General features: G+C 40.1%; 2 protein-coding genes across 4 annotated transcripts in view; both read left to right on the top strand.

Annotated features, from left to right (window-relative positions):
• LOC129636848 (cytochrome P450 2C23-like) overlaps positions 1–5,389 on the top strand; it is a 38,264-nt gene extending 32,875 nt beyond the window's left edge. For both annotated transcript variants that reach the window (XM_055560597.1, XM_055560596.1), the window contains 2 exons: positions 2,115–2,256; positions 4,711–5,389. In XM_055560597.1, coding sequence (XP_055416572.1) covers positions 2,115–2,256; positions 4,711–4,892 — 324 coding nt within the window. In that variant the 3' untranslated portion in view covers positions 4,893–5,389. The remainder of the gene's footprint in view (positions 1–2,114; positions 2,257–4,710) is intronic.
• Positions 5,390–12,621: 7,232 nt separating this feature from the next.
• Positions 12,622–19,415, top strand: part of CPN1 (carboxypeptidase N subunit 1) — a 59,109-nt gene continuing 52,315 nt past the window's right edge. Inside the window, exon 1 of one of the 2 annotated variants that reach the window (XM_055560136.1) lies at positions 12,622–12,822. The gene's annotated coding sequence lies outside the window, so the exon portion shown is untranslated. The remainder of the gene's footprint in view (positions 12,823–19,415) is intronic. The other variant, XM_055560130.1, reaches the window with a different exon arrangement.

Below are 19,415 nucleotides of genomic sequence, written 5' to 3'. Positions count from 1 at the left end.
CAGGAACACAGGAAACTCTAACACCGGAAAATTTGGTTTAATAAAATTCACCATAGAAATAGAATTTAAAGAAAAACCACATGGTAATCTCATTTATACAGAAAGTGCTTTTGATAATATTAAAGAGTTTCTGTGTACCCCAATGTTCATCGCAGCACTGTTTATAATAGCCAGGACATGGAAGCAACCTAGATGTCCATCAGCAGATGAATGGATGAGAAAGCTGTGGTACATATACACAACAGAGTATTACTCAGCCATTAAAAAGAATACATTTGAATCAGTTCTAATGAGGTGGATGAAACTGGAGCCTATTATACAGAGTGAAGTAAGCCAGAAAGAAAAACAAACATCAATACAGTATACTAATGCATATATATGGAATTTAGAAAGATGGTAACAATAACCCTGTGTACGAGACAGCAAAAGAGACACTGATGTATAGAACAGTCTTATGGACTCTGAGAGAGAGGGAGAGGGTGGGAAGATTTGGGAGAATGGCATTGAAACATGTAAAATATCATGTATGAAACGAGTTGCCAGTCCAGGTTCGATGCACGATACTGGATGCTTGGGGCTGGTGCACTGGGACGACCCAGAGGGATGGAATGGGGAGGGAGGAGGGAGGAGGGTTCAGGATGGGGAACACATGTATACCTGTGGCGGATTCATTTTGATATTTGGCAAAACTAATACAATTATGTAAAGTTTAAAAATAAAATAAAATTAAAAAAAAATAATATACATAAAAAAAAAAAAAAGAGTTTCTGCTCTGTTAGTTGCTCAGTCATGTCTGACTCTTTGTGACTCCACCAGGCTCCTCTGTCCACAGAATTTTCTAGGCAAGAATACTGGAGTGGGTTGCCATTTCCTTCACCAGGAGATCTTCCAGACCCAGGGATTGAACCTGGGTTTCCTGCACTGCAGGCAGATTCTTTATCATCTGAACTACCAGGGAAGCCCCACCTATAATAAAATAGGAATAAATTTCTGATAGCAGTGATTACATTAAGAAGGAAACCAAGGAACTTGAGTATAGGAAAAAGAAACTTGTTTTCAACTTGACTTTTTTTTTATACTATGTACATGTATTACCTACTCCAAAAATTGTGAAATAATGTTTCAGGAAATAAAAAATGAAGTAAAATGGAAAGAGGAGGCTTTCGCTTAAATAGGGGTGCTTTATAATCAGATAGAAGTTGGGTCAAATTCTAATTATGCCACTTGCTAATAACCACAAGTAAATTGTTTCTTCTTTCTGAATCTCAATTTCTGCCTTTATACAATGAGCCAAAAAAAACCAAGATCCTAGTGAATATGGTTGAAGTGAGGATTAAATGACATTTATAAACAATTCAACACAGTGTCAGGTAAATGTGAAGCATCCTGTATCAGTGGTCATTATCATTTTGTCATTTAAACCTCACAAGTTCTAATGGGGCAAAGAGGAAAGTGTATGGTGGCTCAGACAGTAAAGAATCTGCCTGCAACGCAGGAGACACAGGTTTGATCCTTTGGTTGGAAAGATCCCCTGGAGAAAGGAATGGCAACCCCCTCCAGTATTCCTGCCTGAAAAATTCCATGGACAGAGGAACCAGGCTGGCTACAGTTCAGTTCATGGGGTCACAAAGAGCTGGACATGACTAACCGACAAACATACACACACGCACGCCATTTTAGGAGTGAGGAGGTGGGCTTTGAGCCAACAAATTTTGTAGATTACAAGGTACTATATCTTATTTTCTTACATTCACACCTGAATTCAGAAAGAAAAAAATTGTGAAAAGTGAACTCTTCCAATTTGAGGTGGCGGTTCTAGTAAAGCACTTGTCTGAACAATACGAGCTGCAAATCTTAGTTTTTGAACAATTGTTTGTTGCACATTGACTGTAACAGTTGCTCTTCCCCCAGAGAACTATCTCATTATTCAATAAAAGGTATTGTATGATAGTGGGTGTGAAAAAACTCTCACACAAGACAGTGAGAAAGCTCTCATACAAGCTTTAAGAGTGCTCGGTCCTGTTTAATCCACTATAATTAAAAGTGTTAGGCTTTTTATGAACCAAAGATAAGTATGGTAAGATGCCATTCTACTCTCTCTTTCTTGGTTCCAGGGTACTACTGTATTGCCGTTACTGTCTTCCATCTTGTACGACTGCAAGGAGTTTCCTAACCCAGAGAAGTTTGACCCAGGCCATTTTTTGGATAAAAATGGCAGCTTCAGGAAAACAAAATACTTTGTGCCTTTTTCCATTGGTAAGTATAGATACATACCATCCAAACCATACACATGAACCTTTTGAACAACTTTTAGCTTTACTGAATGTACGTAAGTAATCCACTAATGATCGCAAAGTTAATCAAATCAGTCTGCTATAACCCTCTAAATCAAGATGGAGCCATTTAAGTCTGTATACCAATAGGATCAGATAAGTCTTTCAAGGACTATTTTGTTATCTGGTGACTAAGTACAATGCCAGTTTTTAAGGAAATCAAGGCAAATCAATTCAATTCAGATGTCACACATTATCAGATAACAAAGGGACCTCCTTTTGTAGACTCTTACCTATTGATCTCCCTTTTGTAATATACAACTTTTCTAAAACAGAATGTTCAGGTTTCTTTCTTCTTTTAAAATGATTAAACATTATTGTATACTTTTCTGATTCTTAGAGCCAGAGGCCATCAGAGGGACTTTGGTCATTTCATTCTCTTCCTTCCCCTCTGAAATCCAGAGCCCCACATACCCTTGCCTCTTTGCAAGAGCTGATTGGCTCCCAGTTGCTATTTCTCATAAGGTCATAAAGACAACTTAAGATCACTCAGCACATATTTTTTTTCTTTGTTATACTAGTCAATTATTTGATTAGTATTTTCAAAAATAACAGTTAATATATTTTTAAAAGACAGCCTGTGGTATTAAACAATCTTCCATACAAACATGTTTAGGTGGCATTGTGTGATAGCGGCACAATGACTTGTTTAATTAATCTAATATAGGTGTATGTCTAGTTTTCATCTAACTCATCGGAGTCATAAATAATAATGCAAGTGACATCCTCGTTGGTGAATCTCTAGTTCCTGCAGATAAATCTCCAGGAGAACTACTGAATTAAGAGCATAAATCTCTTTAGAGAGATTTTGGTTTGTTAGAGGAACTGTACCAGTTGATCAGCAAATTTGGAAAACTGAGCAGTGGCCACAGGACCGGGAACGGTCAGTTTGCATTCCAATCCCAAAGAAAGGCAATGCCAAAGAACGCTCAAACTACCGCACAATTGCAGTCATCTCACACACTAGTAAAGTACTGCTCAAAATTCTCCAAGCCAGGCTTCAGCAATATATGAACCATGAACTTCCAGATGTTCAAGCTGGTTTTAGAAAAGGCAGAGGAACCAGAGATCAAGTTGCCAACATCTTCTGGGTCATCAAGAAAGCGTGAGAGTTCCAGAAAAAAACATTTATTTCTGCTTTATTGACTATGCCAAAGCCTCTGACTATGTGGATCACAATAAACTGTGGAAAATTCTGAAGGAGATGGGAACACCAGACCACCTAACCTGCCTCTTGAGAAACCTGTACACAGGTCAGGAAGCAACAGTTAGAACTGGACATGGAACAACAGACTGGTTCCAAATAGGAAAAGGAGTACATCAAGGCTGTATATTGTCACCCTGATTATTTATCTTATATGCAGAGTACATCATGAGAAATGCTGGCCTGGAAGAAGCACAAGCTGGAATCAAGATTGCTGGGAGAAATATCAATAACCTCAGATATGCAGATGACACCACCCTTATGGCAGAAAGTGAAGAACTAAAGAGCCTCTTGATGAAAGTGAAAGAGTGAGAAAGTGAAAGTGAAAGTGAAAAGCTGGTTTAAAGCTAAACATTGAGAAAACTAAGATCATGGCATCCAATCCCATCACTTCATGGCAAATAGATGGGGAAACAGTGGAAACAGTAGCTGACTTTATTTTGGGGGGCTCCAAAATCACTGCAGATGGTGACTGCAGCCATGAAATTAAAAGACACTTACTCCTTGGAAGGAAAGTTATGACCAACCTAGACAGCCTGTTAAAAAACAGAGACATTACTTTGCCAACAAAGGTCTATCTAGTCAAAGCTATGGTTTTTCCAGTAGTTGTGTATGGATGTGAGAGTTGGACCATAAAGAAAGCTGAGTGGTATAGAATTGATGCTTTTGAACTGTGGTGTTGGAGAAGACTCTTGAGAGTCCCTTGGACTGCAAGGAGATCCAACTAGTCCATCCTAAAGGAGATCAGTCCTGGGTGTTCATCGGAAGGACTGATGTTGAAGCTGAAACTCCAATGCTTTGGCTACCTGATGAGAAGAGCTGACTCATTGGAAAAGACCCTGATGCTGGGAAAGATTGAAGGCAGGAGGAGAAGGGGACGACAGAAGATGAGATAGTTGGATGGCATCACCGACTCAATGGACATGGGTTTGGGTAGACTCCAGCAGTTGGTGATGGACAGGGAGGCCTGGCGTGCTGCGATTCATGGGATCACAAAGAGTCAGACACGACTGAGCAGCTGAACTGAACCAGTTGATCATCATCTAGCGGTTTCTGACCTGTCCCTTTTCTGAACAATGTTTTCAGTGGCTGTCAGGAGTATGTAGTATTTGAATATGAGCTATTGTAATATTTAATTTGGAACAAGCTAATGGAACTGTCTCTTCCTTTCAGGGAAACGGGCCTGTGTTGGAGAGGGCCTTGCCCAAATGGAGCTGTTCCTGTTCTTCACCACCATTCTACAAAATTTTGTCCTGAAACCCCTGGGGGAGACAAAGGACATAGAGACCAAACCCATTGTTACTGGACTGATCAACATGCCACCACCCTTCAAGCTATGCCTTATCCCCAGATAAAAGAAGAGCTTTTCTCTTTTAACAATTTAAATGAAAGTAATAGCTTTTTCTTCTCACTACTTCTCCCACCCCAATAGTCTCTTTTCATTTTAAATTCTGCCTAGGACAGAAACATGGGCTTCCCTCGTAGCTCAGTCGGTAAAGAATCTACCTGTACTGCAGGGCAGAAACACTACTCACTAAAAGCTTGATAGACTTTTGTTTAAATCTATAAATTCCTTGAAAAAAGGAGCTGGATCCTGAAAGCTCCAGGGGTAAAATAATATCTTGTACCCTATAGATTACTTTATAAACCATGATCCAGCCAAACCAAACCCAGGCCCACAGAGGGCCTTTATCAGCAAATGGTGGAGCCTTCACTTCTTCTGTGCCTTTGGAGACAGGCTGATAATCTATAATTTTCAAAATAGAGAATATAATGGCCTATGTGTATTTTTTCCTATTTCCCTTTGAAAGCACTTACATAATTTCTGCCACATTCACAAAATAAAACCTTTCTTTCCACAGCAGCTTTTCTGTGAATGTTTGACTTTATTTCAAGTCTCAAATATCCCTTTCCTTGAATTATGGACACTCTACAATTAGAATAAGATAGAACTTCCAGATGTTCAAGCTGGTTTTAGAAAAGGCAGAGGAACCAGAGATCAAATTGCCAACATCTGCTGGATCATCTAAAAACCAAGAGATTTCCAGAAAAACATCTATTTCTGCTTTATTGACTATGCCAAGGCCTTTGTGTGGATCACAATAAACTGTGGAAAATTCTGAAGGAAATGGGAATACCAGGCCACCTGACCTGCCTCTTGAGAAACCTATATGCAGGTCAGGAAGCAACAGTTAGAACTGGACATGGAACAACAGACTGGTTCCAAATAGGAAAAGGAGTACGTCAAGGCTGTATATTGTCACCCTGATTATTTATCTTATATGCAGAGTACATCATGAGAAACGCTGGGCTGGAAGAAACACAAGCTGGAATCAAGATTGCTGGAAGAAATATCAATAACCTGAGATATGCAGATGATACCACCCTTATGGCAGAAAGTGAAGAGGAGCTAAAAAGCCTCTTGAGGAAAGTGAAAGAGGAGAGGGAAAAGTTGGCTTAAAGCTCAACATTCAGGAAACTAAAGATCATGGCATCTGGCTCCATCACTTCATGGCAAATAGATGGGGAAACAGTGGAAACTGTCAGAGTTTATTTGGGCTCCAAAATCACTGCAGATGGCGATTGAAGCCATGAAATTAAAAGACACTTACTCCTTGGAAGGAAAGTTATGACCAACCTAGACAGCATATTCAAAAGCAGAGACATTACTTTGCCAACAAAGGTCCGTCTAGTCAAGGCTATGGTTTTTCCAGTAGTCATGTATGGATGTGAGAGTAGGACTGTGAAGAAAACTGAGCACCGAAGAATTGATGCTTTTGAACTGTGGTGTTGGAGAAGACTCTTGAGAGTCCCTTGGACTGCAAGGAGATCCAACCAGTCCATTCTAAAGGAGATCAGTCCTGAGTGTTCTTTGGAAGGAATGATGCTGAAGCTGAAACTCCAGTACTTTGGCCACCTCATGCGAAGAGTTGACTCATTGGAAAAAGACTCTAATGCTGGGAGGGATTGGGGGCAGGAGGAAGAGGGGACGACAGAGGATGAGATGGCTGGATGGCATCACCAACTCGATGGACATGAGTTTGAGTGGACTCCCGGAGTTGGTGATGGACAGGGAGGCCTGGCGTGCTGCGATTCATGGGGTCACAGAGAGTCGGACACGACTGAGTGACTGAACTGAACTGAACTGAAACAGATGAAATGGTAACCCCCGTCACAAATCTCTCCCTGCCCCACCTCATCTGTTTGCATCCATTGCTTTACATGGAGGCCAAGAATCCACCTTGGATAAAAGTCAAACCATGTGCATAGGCAGGATTCAGACATGCATAGCTGCATCTTCTTCAGAAAATGAGGGACAGGACTGGGGTTTGGAGAGCAAGAGGGTAAATTGCAAGAAAAGACTGTTATTGCCAAGAGAATAGTGATGCAGAAGAGAATAGCTAGAACAACTGCCTAGAGGGGGCCCAGCGGAGTGCTGTGAGCAGCAGCTGCCTCAGAAGGATGGTTCAAATGTCATGAGGCAGCCCAGGCTCCAGGACATTGGGAGGGAAAGAAGCTTTTTTTTTTTTTTTTAATTTTATTTTTAAACTTGACATAATTGTATTAGTTTTACCAAATATCAAAATGAATCCGCCACAGGTATACATGTGTTCCCCATCCTGAACCCTCCTCCCTCCTCCCTCCCCATTCCATCCCTCTGGGTCGTCCCAGTGCACCAGCCCCAAGCATCCAGTATCGTGCATCGAACCTGGACTGGCAACTCGTTTCATACATGATATTTTACATGTTTCAATGCCATTCTCCCAAATCTTCCCACCCTCTCCCTCTCTCTCAGAGTCCATAAGACTGTTCTATACATCAGTGTCTCTTTTGCTGTCTCGTACACAGGGTTATTGTTACCATCTTTCTAAATTCCATATATATGCGTTAGTATACTGTATTGGTGTTTTTCTTTCTGGCTTACTTCACTCTGTATAATAGACTCCAGTTTCATCCACCTCATTAGAACTGATTCAAATGCATTCTTTTTAATGGCTGAGTAATACTCCATTGTGTATATGTACCACAGCTTTCTTATCCATTCGTCTGCTGATGGACATCTAGGTTGCTTCCATGTCCTGGCTATTATAAACAGTGCTGTGATGAACATTGGGGTACACGTGTCTCTTTCCCTTCTGGTTTCCTCAGTGTGTATGCCCAGCAGTGGGATTGCTGGATCATAAGGCAGTTCTGTTTCCAGTTTTTTAAGGAATCTCCACACTGTTCTCCATAGTGGCTGTACTAGTTTGCATTCCCACCAACAGTGTAAGAGGGTTCCCTTTTCTCCACACCCTCTCCAGCATTTATTACTTGTAGACTTTTGGATCGCAGCCATTCTGACTGGTGTGAAATGGTACCTCATAGTGGTTTTGATTTGCATTTCTCTGATAATGAGTGGTGTTGAGCATCTTTTCATGTGTTTGTGAGCCATCTGTATGTCTTCTTTGGAGAAATGTCTATTTAGTTCTTTGGCCCATTTTTTGATTGGGTCATTTATTTTTCTGGAGTTGAGCTGTAGGAGTTGCTTGTATATTCTCGAGATTAGTTGTTTGTCAGTTGCTTCATTTGCTATTATTCTCTCCCATTCTGAAGGCTGTCTTTTCACCTTGCTAATAGTTTCCTTTGATGTGCAGAAGCTTTTAAGGTTAATTAGGTCCCATTTGTTTATTTTTGCTTTTATTTCCAATATTCTGGGAGGTGGGTCATAGAGGATCCTGCTGTGATGTATGTCAGAGAGTGTTTTGCCTATGTTCTCCTCTAGGAGTTTTATAGTTTCTGGTCTTAGGTTTAGATCTTTAATCCATTTTGAGTTTATTTTTGTGTATGGTGTTAGAAAGTGTTCTAGTTTCATTCTTTTGCAAGTGGTTGACCAGATTTCCCAGCACCACTTGTTAAAGAGATTGTCTTTAATCCATTGTATATTCTTGCCTCCTTTGTCAAAGATAAGGTGTCCATATGTGCATGGATTTATCTCTGGGCTTTCTATTTTGTTCCATTGATCTATATTTCTGTCTTTGTGCCAGTACCATACTGTCTTGATAACTGTGGCTTTGTAGTAGAACCTGAAGTCAGGTAGGTTGATTCCTCCAGTTCCCTTCTTCTTTCTCAAGATCGCTTTGGCTATTCAAGGTTTTTTGTATTTCCATACAAATTGTGAAATCCTCTACATAGAAAACCCTAAAGACTCCACCAGAAAATTACTAGAACTAATCAATGACTATAGTAAAGTTGCAGGATATAAAATCAACACACAGAAATCAGTTGCATTCCTATACACTAATAATGAGAAAACAGAAAGAGAAATTAAGGAAACAATTCCATTCACCATTGTAACGGAAAGAATAAAATACTTAGGAATATATCTACCTAAAGAAACTAAAGACCTATATATAGAAAACTATAAAACACTGGTGAAAGAAATCAAAGAGGACACTAACAGATGGAGAAATATACCATGTTCATGGGTTGGAAGAATCAATATAGTGAAAATGAGCATACTACCCAAAGCAATCTATAGATTCAATGCAATCCCTATCAAGCTACCAACAGCATTCTTCACAGAGCTAGAACAAATAATTTCACAATTTGTATGGGAAAGAAGCTTTAAAAGTAGAGCTGAGTTTCTGGGCATATACTCAAAAGAATTGATTCTTTTGAGTTCTCCAACAGATATTTGCACACCCGTGTCCCTAGTAGCATTATTCACAATAGCCAAAAAAGTTGGAAACTACCCAAATGTCCATTGGCAGAAGAGCAGATAAACAAAGTGTGATTATATACATACAGTAGAGTATTATTTAGCCTTAAAAAAGAAGGACTTATAGTCTAACTGAATTCCAGCTGAGCTATTTCAAATCCTAAACAATGATGCTGTTAAAGTGCTGCACTTGAATATGAATGCCAGCAAATTTGGAAAACTCAGCAGTGGCCACAGGACTGGAAAAGGTCAGTTTTCATTCCAATCCCAAAGAAAGGCCAAAGAATGTTCAAACTACCACACAATTGCACTCATCCCACAAGCTAGCAACCCACTCCAGTGTTCTTGCCTGGAGAATCCCAGGAACGGGGGAGCCTGGTGGGCTGCCATCTATGGGGTCACACAGAGTCGGACATGACTGAAGCGACACAGCAGCAGCAGCAGCACACGCTAGCAAAGTAATGCTCAAAATTCTCCAAGCTAGGCTTCAACAGTACATGAACCAAGAGCTTCCATATTCAAGCTGGATTTAGAAAAGGCAGAGGAACCAGAGATCAAATTGCCAACATCCATTGGATCGTAGAAAAAGCAAGAGAATTCTAGAAAAGCATCTACTTCTGCTTCATTGACTACACTAAAGCCTTTGACTGTGTGGATCACAACAAACTGTGGAAAATTCTGAAAGAGATGGGAATACCAGACCACCTACCTGCCTCCTGAGAAATCTCTAGGCAGGTCAGGAAGCAACAGCTAACTGTTAACATAAAACTGTTAACATAAAACAACGAACTGGTTCACAATTGGGAAAAGAGTACGGCAAGGCTGTATATTGTCACCCTGCTTGTTTAACTTATATGCAGAGTACATCATGTGAAATGCCAGGCTTGGATGAAGCACAAGTTGGAATCAAGACTACTGGGAGAAACATCTATAACCTCAGAAATGCAGATGACACCACCCTTATGGCGGAAAGTGAAGAGGAACTAAAGAGCCTCTTGATGAAAGTGAAAGAGAATGAAAAATCTGGCTTAAAGCTCAACATTCAGAAAATGAAGATCATGGCATCCAGCCCCATCACTTCATGGCAAATAGATGGGGAAACAATGGAAACAGGACAGACTTTATTTTCTTGGGCTCCAAAATCACTGGAGATGGTGACTGCAGCCATGAAACTAAAAGACACTTGCTCCTCAGAAGAAAAGCTGTGACCAACCTAGACAGCATATTACAGAGCAGAGACATAACTTTACTGACAAAGGCCCGTCTAGTCAAAGCTATGGTTTTTCCAGTAGTCATTTATGGATATAAAGTTGGACCATAAAGAAAGCTGAGCACTGAAGAACTGATGTTTTTGAACTGTGGTGTTGGAGAAGACTCTTGAGAGTCCCTTGGATTGCAGGGAGATCCAACCAGTCAATCCTAAAGAAAATCAGTCCTGAATATTCATCAGAAGGACTGATGCTGAAGCTGAAACTCCAATACTTTGGCTACCTGATGTGAATAACTGACTCATTGGAAAAGACCCTGATGCTGGGAAAGATTGAGGGCAGGAGGAGAAGGGGATGACAGAGGATGAGATGGTTGGATGGCATCACCGACTCAATGGACATGGGTTTGGGTGGACTCCGGGAGTTCATGATGAACAGGGAAGCCTGGCATGCTGCAGTCCATGGGGTTGCAAAGAGTCAGACATGACTAAGCGACTGAACTGAACTGAACTGAAAGTACTGAGGTCTGAGATATACTGGGGAAATCTGAGAGACAATGGCTGCAGCTAATTGGGAATGGCATATGCTTCTCAGAATTCCTAAGGTCAAAGGATGTGTGGCTGTTTGCCACAGGTGAGATGTTAACCTAGGGGAGAGTAATATCTTAAAGGGGTTCCCAGCAGGTAGTTTTGGGTTGTGGGCATGGTTGGCCCATCATATGTTAACAAAGTTAGGTCATAAAGATCTCATATAAGTCAGCAATAAAAAGACTGCTGCTGCTGCTGCTGCTAAGTCGCTTCAGTAGTGTCCAACTCTGTGTGACCCCATAGACGGCAGCCCACCAGGCTCCCCCGTCCCTGGGATTCTCCAGGCAAGAACACTGGAGTGGGTTGCCATTTCCTTCTCCAATGCATGAAAGTGAAAAGTGAAAGTGAGGTTGCTCAGTCATGTCTGACTCTTCGAGACCCCATGGACTGCAGCCTACCAGGCTCCTCAGTCCATGGGATTTTCCAGGCAAGAGTACTACCCAATTTAAGAAGGAGCAAAAGATCTGAATAAACACTTCTCCAAAGAAGTTATACTAATGGCCAATAAACACATGAAAAGAGTCTCAATATCATTAGTCACCAGAGAAATGCAAGTCAAAACCAGATTGACATACAATTTCACACCTACTAGTAAGGTGAAATTAAAAAGATAAGTATTTTCAAGAACATGGAGAAGTTGGAATCTTCATATATTTCTGATGTGAATGTAAAATGGTGCAGCCTTGTTGGAAAATTATTTGTCAGTTCCTCAAAATATTAAGCATAATGCTACCATATGAACTAGTACTTTCACCTAAGCATCTATCCAAGAGAAATGAAAATATATATAAATGCAAAAACTTGCACAAGAATGTTCATAGAATTATTCATAATAATTGAGAAGTGGAAACAACCCAGATGCCCATCAACTGATGAATGGATAAACAAAAGGTGTTATACCCATACAAAGGAATATTTTCTGGCCATAAAAAAGGAATGAAGTACACAACTATGGCATAGATGAACTTTGAAAGCAGCCAGACACAAAAGACCACATACTGTATGATTCCACTTATATGAATTGTCCAGAATAGGCAAATCCAGAGAGACAGAAAGTAGAAAGTGGTTGCTTAGGGCTGAAAAATGACTGCAAATGGGCATGGAGTTTCCTTGGAAGCTCATGAAAATATTCTGAAGTTAGATTGCAGTGATGGTTGCAAAAACTCTGTAATTTCTAAAAGCCACTGAACTGTATACTTAAATGGGTGAATTTTATAGTGTGTAAATTTATCTCAATAAAGCTGAGGAGGATGTTGCTGCTTTTTGTTTTTGACTGTGGTGCTCAGCTTGTGGGATCTTAGTTCCCCTCAGTTCAGTTCAGTTGCTCAGTCGTGTCCAACTCTTTGCGACCCCATGGACTGCAGCACGCCAGGCCTCCCTGTCCATCACCAATTCCCGGAGTTTACTCAGACTTGTGTCCATTGAGTCGGTGATGTCATCCAACTATCTCATCCTCTGTCACCCCCTTCTCTCGTCTTCAATCTTTCCCAGCATCAGGGTCTTTTCAAATGAGTCAGCTCTTTGCATCAGGTGGCCAAAGTATTGGAGTGAAAGTGTCAAGTCCCAACCACTGGACCACCAGGGAATTCCCATAAAGCTGTCTTTTTTTTAAAAAAAAAGAACATAGGAGGAGGAGCCAAGATGGCGGAGGAGTAGGACGGGGAGAACACTTTCTCCCCCACAAATTCATCAAAAAAGCATTTAAACGTCGAGTAAAGTCCACAAAACAACTTCTGAATGCCGGCAGAGGACATCAGGCACCCAGAAAAGCAACCCAACTCTTCGAAAGGAGGTAGGAAAAAATATAAAAGACAAAAAAAGAGACAAAAGAGGGAGGGACTGAGTTCCGTCCCGGGAAGGGAGTCTTAAAAAGAGAGAAGTTTCCAAACACCAGGAAACCTTCTCACTGCCGAATCTGTGCCGAGCTTTGGAAGCACAGAGGGCAACATAAAAGGGAGGAAAAAAAAAAAAAAACAATTAAAATCGCAGATTGTGAGCCCTACGGTAACTTCCCCAGCGGAGAAGCAGCGCAGACGCCTGCACACGGCATTAGCAAGCGGGGGCTGGGCAGGGAAGCGTGGCGCGGGCTGTGTCCCTTAGAGTAAGAATCGGCCCGAATGTCCTGAGCGCTATCTGAGCGAAATAATTTGGGCTAGCAAACCAGACTGTGGGATATCTACCACGCGAAAAGCCAGCCCTAACCTAAGACACCGCCAGGCCCGCGCACAGAACAAAGGACTGAACAGAGATAGCCGGTTGCAGACCTTCCCCCTCCGGTGACAGGCAGCCAGAGCCGTAAGGGGGCAATCGCAGCCCCAGAGAGACATTATCTATAAAACTGTAAGCATGCTTCTTTGCTAACTAAAACTTCTTGGGGGTCTGGACGGTCAACATCTGCATGAGAAGGTGCGCCGGTTTTACACCCAGATAACCGAGTGGCGGGGAGGCGATAGGTCGCAGCATTGGCGCCCACCAAACACATCACCTGAGCTGCTCGCATCTGGGAAGGGCACAAAACACAGGCCCAACCGAGTCTGCACCTCTGAGGACTACCCGAGTGCCTGAACCTGAGCGGCTTGGACCTGGGAGCTCAGCCCAGGGCCGGCCTCTGACTGTTCCCGGCGGAACAACCTAGAGCCCGAGCAGTGTGGGCAGGGAGGCTACATGCGCCGTGAGCGGGGGCAGACCCAGTGTAGCTGAGGCACTGTGAGCGCACGCCAATGTTATCTGTTTGCAGCATCCCTCCCTCCCTCCCCACAGCGAGGCTGAACAAGTGAGCCTAAATAAAATAAAAAAAATAGTGTCCGCCACCGTCCGTTTTGTGTCAGGGCGCGAACCAGACACTGAAGAGACCAGCAAACAGAAGAAGCTATAACAGAGGGAAACGCCTTGGAAGCTACAAGCCATAGCCCTGTGGTTACTACGGACTACATAGGAAGGGGCCTATAGATCTAGAGAAATATAAGTCAGACCAAGGAACTAGCCAAAAATCAACTGAACCCACAATACTCACAACAAAACCAGAGAAAGACCTAGATATATTTTTACTATTTTTACGATCAATCTTTCTTTCTTTCTTTTTTTTTTTAACTTTTTTTTAAAATTTTAAGTCCTCTATTGTCCTTTAATTTTCACTTTTATAACTATTTGTAAAAAAAAAAAAAAAAAAAAGACCCTATTTTTTTTTTCTTCTTCAGCAAACTTCATATATATATTTTATAATTTTTTGACCGTGTTTTGTTTTGTTTTGTTTTTTCTTTTTCTTCTTTTCTTTAACATTGTATTTTTGAAATTCCAAACTCTACTCTAGATTTTTAATTTTAGCCTTTTGGTATATGTTATCAATTTTATACCTATAATTTTTTTCATAATTTCTGTGACTTTTTTTTTTCCTCTGTTTCTTTCTCTTCTTCTTTTGTATAACATCGTATATCTGCAATTCCAAACTCTACTCAAGATTTTTAATATATGCTTTTTGGTATTTGATATCAATTTTGTACCTGTATTTTCTTTATAATTTTTGCGACATTGTTTTTGTTGGTTTGTTTGTTTTCTCTCTTTATTTTTCTTCTTCTTCTTCTTTTTTTTTTTTAACATTGTATTTTTGAAATTCCAAACTCTACTCTAGATTTTTAATTTTTGCTTTTTGGTATTAGTTATCAATTTTGTACCTGTAGTTTCTTTATAATTTTCGCAACCTTGTTTGTTTTTCTTGGTTCGTTTTTGCTCTCTTTCTTTTCCTTCTTCTTTTCATTAACATTGCATTTTTGAAATTCCAAACTCTACTCTAGATTTTTAATTTTTGCTTTTATGTATTTGTTACCAATTTTGTACCTTTAAAAAACCCAATCCTCAGGACCCATTTTTCACTAGGGAACGAGATTACTGGCTTGACTGCTCTCTCTCCCTTTGGACTCTCCGTTTTCTCCACCAGGTCGCCTGTATCTCCTCCCTAACCCCTCTCTACTCTACCCAACTCTGTGAATTTCTGTGTGTTCCAGACGGTGGAGAACACTTAGGGAACTGATTACTGGCTGGATCTGTCTCCCTCCTTTTCATTTCCCCCTTTTATCCTTCGGGCCACCTCTGTCTCCTGCCTCCTTCTTCTCTTCTCTGTATAACTCCGTGAACATCTCTGAGCGGTCCAGTTGTGGACTGCACATAAGGAAGTGACTACTGGCTAGCCCACTCTCTCCACTATTGATTCCACCTCATCTCATTTGGGTCACCTCTAACTCCCTCCTCCCACTTCTCTTCTCCATGTAACGCTGTGAACCTCTCTGAGTGACCCTCACAGTAGAGAAACTTTTCATCTTTAACGTAGATGTTTTATCAATGGTGCTGTATAGAAGGAGAAGTTTTGAAACTACTGTAAAAATAAGACCATTAACTGGAAGTAGGAGGCTTAAGTCCAAACCCTGACTCCAGGGAACTCCTGACTCCAAGGAACATTAATTGACAGGAGCTCATCAAATGCCTCCATACCGACACTGAAACCAAGCACCACACAAGGGCCAACAAGTTCCAGGGAAAGACATACCAAGCAAATTCTCCAGCAACAAAGGAACACAGCCCTGAGCTTCAAGATACAGGCTGCCCAAAGTCACCCCCAAACCATAGACATCTCATAACACATTACTGGACATTTCATTGCACTCCAGAGAGAAGAAATACAGCTCCACCCACCAGAACACTGACACAAGCTTCCCTAACCAGGAAACCTTGACAAGCCACCTGTACAAACCCACACACAGCAAGGAAACGCCACAATAAAGAGAACTCCACAAACTGCCAGAATACAGAAAGGACACCCCAAACTCAGCAATTTAAACAAGATGAAGAGACAGAGGAATACCCAGCAGATAAAGGAACAGGATAAATGCCCACCAAACCAAACCAAAGAGGAAGAGATAGGGAATCTACCTGATAAAGAATCCGAATAATGATAGTGAAATTGATCCAAAATCTTGAAATTAAAATGGAATCACAGATAAATAGCCTGGAGACAAGGATTGAGAAGATGCAAGAAAGGTTTAACAAGGACCTAGAAGAAATAAAAAAGAGTCAATATATAATGAATAATGCAATAAATGAAATTAAAAACACTCTGGAGGCAACAAATAGTAGAATAACAGAGGCAGAAGATAGGATTAGTGAATTAGAAGATAGAATGGTAGAAATAAATGAATCAGAGAGGGTAAAAGAAAAACGAATTAAAAGAAATGAGGACAATCTCAGAGACCTCCAGGACAATATGCAATGCTACAACATTCGAATCATAGGGGTCCCAGAAGAAGAAGACAAAAAGAAAGACCATGAGAAAATACTTGAGGAGATAATAGTTGAAAACTTCCCTAAAATGGGGAAGGAAATAATCACCCAAGTCCAAGAAACCCAGAGAGTCCCAAACAGGATAAACCCAAGGCGAAACACCCCAAGACACATATTAATCAAATTAACAAAGATCAAACACAAAGAACAAATATTAAAAGCAGCAAGGGAAAAACAACAAATAACACACAAGGGAATACCCATAAGGATAACAGCTGATCTTTCAATAGAAACTCTTCAAGCCAGGAGGGAATGGCAAGACATACTTAAAATGATGAAAGAAAATAACCTACAGCCCAGATTATTGTACCCAGCAAGGATCTCATTCAAGTATGAAGGAGAAATCAAAAGCTTTGCAGACAAGCAAAAGCTGAGAGAATTCTGCACCATCAAACCAGCTCTCCAACAAATACTAAAGGATATTCTCTAGACAGGAAACACAAAAACGGTGTATAAATTCGAACCCAAAACAATAAAGTAAATGGCAACAGGATCATACTTATCAGTAATTACCTTAAACGTAAATGGGTTGAATGCCCCAACCAAAAGACAAAGACTGGCTGAATGGATACAAAAACAAGACCCCTACATATGTTGTCTACAAGAGACCCACCTCTAAACAGGGGACACATACAGGCTGAAAGTGAAGGGCTGGAAAAAGATCTTCCATGCAAATAGGGACCAAAAGAAAGCAGGAGTAGCAATACTCATATCAGATAAAATAGACTTTAAAACAAAGACTGTGAAGAGACACAAAGATGGTCACTACATAATGATCAAAGGATCAATCCAAGAAGAAAATATAACAATTATAAATATATATGCACCCAACACGGGAGCACCGCAGTATGTAAGACAAATGCTATCAAGTATGAAAGGAGAAATTAACAATAACACAATAATAGTGGGAGACTTTAATACCCCACTCACATCTATGGATAGATCAACTAAACAGAAAATTAACAAGGAAACACAAACTTTAAATGATACAATAGACCAGTTAGACCTAATTGATATCTATAGGACATTTCATCCCAAAACAATGAATTTCACCTTTTTCTCAAGCGCACATGGAACCTTCTCCAGGATAGATCACATCCTGGGCCATAAAGCTAGCCTTGGTAAATTCAAAAAAATAGAAATCATTCCAAGCATCTTTTCTGACCACAATGCAGTAAGATTAGATCTCAATTACAAGAGAAAAACTATTAAAAATTCCAACATATGGAGGCTGAACAACACGCTGCTGAATAACCAACAAATCACAGAAGAAATCAAAAAAGAAATCAAAATTTGCATAGAAACGAATGAAAATGAAAACACAACAACCCAAAACCTGTGGGACACGGTAAAAGCAGTCCTAAGGGGAAAGTTCATAGCAATATAGGCACACCTCAAGAAACAAGAAAAAAGTCAAATAAATAACCTAACTCTACACCTAAAGCAACTAGAAAAGGAAGAAATGAAGAACCCTAGGGTTAGTAGAAGGAAAGAAATCTTAAAACTTAGAGCAGAAATAAATGCAAAAGAAACAAAAGAGACCATAGCAAAAATCAACAAAACCAAAAGCTGGTTTTTTGAAAGGATAAATAAAATTGACAAACCATTAGCCAGACTCATCAAGAAACAAAGGGAGAAAAATCAAATCAATAAAATTAGAAATGAAAATGGAGAGATCACAACAGACAACACAGAAATACAAAGGATCATAAGAGAGTACTATCAACAATTATATGCCAATAAAATGGACAACGTGGAAGAAATGGACAAATTCTTAGAAAAGTACAACTTTCCAAAACTCGACCAGGAAGAAATAGAAAATCTTAACAGACCCATCACAAGCACGGAAATTGAAACTGTAATCAAAAATCTTCCAGCAAACAAAAGCCCAGGTCCAGACGGCTTCACAGCTGAATTCTACCAAAAATTTAGAGAAGAGCTAACACCTATCCTGCTCAAACTCTTCCAGAAAATTGCAGAGGATGGTAAACTTCCAAACTCATTCTATGAGGCCACCATCACCCTAATACCAAAACCTGACAAAGATCCCACAAAAAAAGAAAACTACAGGCCAATATCACTGATGAACATAGATGCAAAAATCCTTAACAAAATTCTAGCAATCAGAATCCAACAACACATTAAAAAGATCATACACCATGACCAAGTGGGCTTTATCCCAGGGATGCAAGGATTCTTCAATATCCGCAAATCAATCAATGTAATACACCACATTAACAAATTGAAAAATAAAAACCATATGATTATCTCAATAGATGCAGAGAAAGCCTTTGACAAAATTCAACATCCATTTATGATCAAAACTCTCCAGAAAGCAGGAATAGAAGGAACATGCCTCAACATAATAAAAGCTATATATGACAAACCCACAGCAAACATTATCCTCAATGGTGAAAAATTGCAAGCATTTCCTCTAAAGTCAGGAACAAGACAAGGGTCCCCACTTTCACCATTACTATTCAACATAGTTTTGGAAGTTTTGGCCACAGCAATCAGAGCAGAAAAAGAAATAAAAGGAATCCAAATTGGAAAAGAAGAAGTAAAACTCTCACTATTTGCAGATGACATGATCCTCTACATAGAAAACCCTAAAGACTCCACCAGAAAATTACTAGAACTAATCAATGACTATAGTAAAGTTGCAGGATATAAAATCAACACACAGAAATCAGTTGCATTCCTATACACTAATAATGAGAAAACAGAAAGAGAAATTAAGGGAACAATTCCATTCACCATTGCAATGGAAAGAATAAAATACTTAGGAATATATCTACCTAAAGAAACTAAAGACCTATATATAGAAAACTATAAAACACTGGTGAAAGAAATCAAAGAGGACACTAACAGATGGAGAAATATACCATGTTCATGGATTGGAAGAATCAATATAGTGAAAATGAGTATACTACCCAAAGCAATCTATAGATTCAATGCAATCCCTATCAAGCTACCAACAGCATTCTTCACAGAGCTAGAACAAATAATTTCACAATTTGTATGGAAATACAAAAAACCTCGAATAGCCAAAGC

This window comes from Bubalus kerabau, chromosome 22 (assembly GCF_029407905.1).
Source record: "Bubalus kerabau isolate K-KA32 ecotype Philippines breed swamp buffalo chromosome 22, PCC_UOA_SB_1v2, whole genome shotgun sequence".
Taxonomy (NCBI): Eukaryota; Metazoa; Chordata; class Mammalia; order Artiodactyla; family Bovidae; genus Bubalus; species Bubalus kerabau.
The sequence above is the reverse complement of the archived record's forward strand: the minus strand, read 5'-3'. Positions and strand labels throughout refer to the sequence as shown.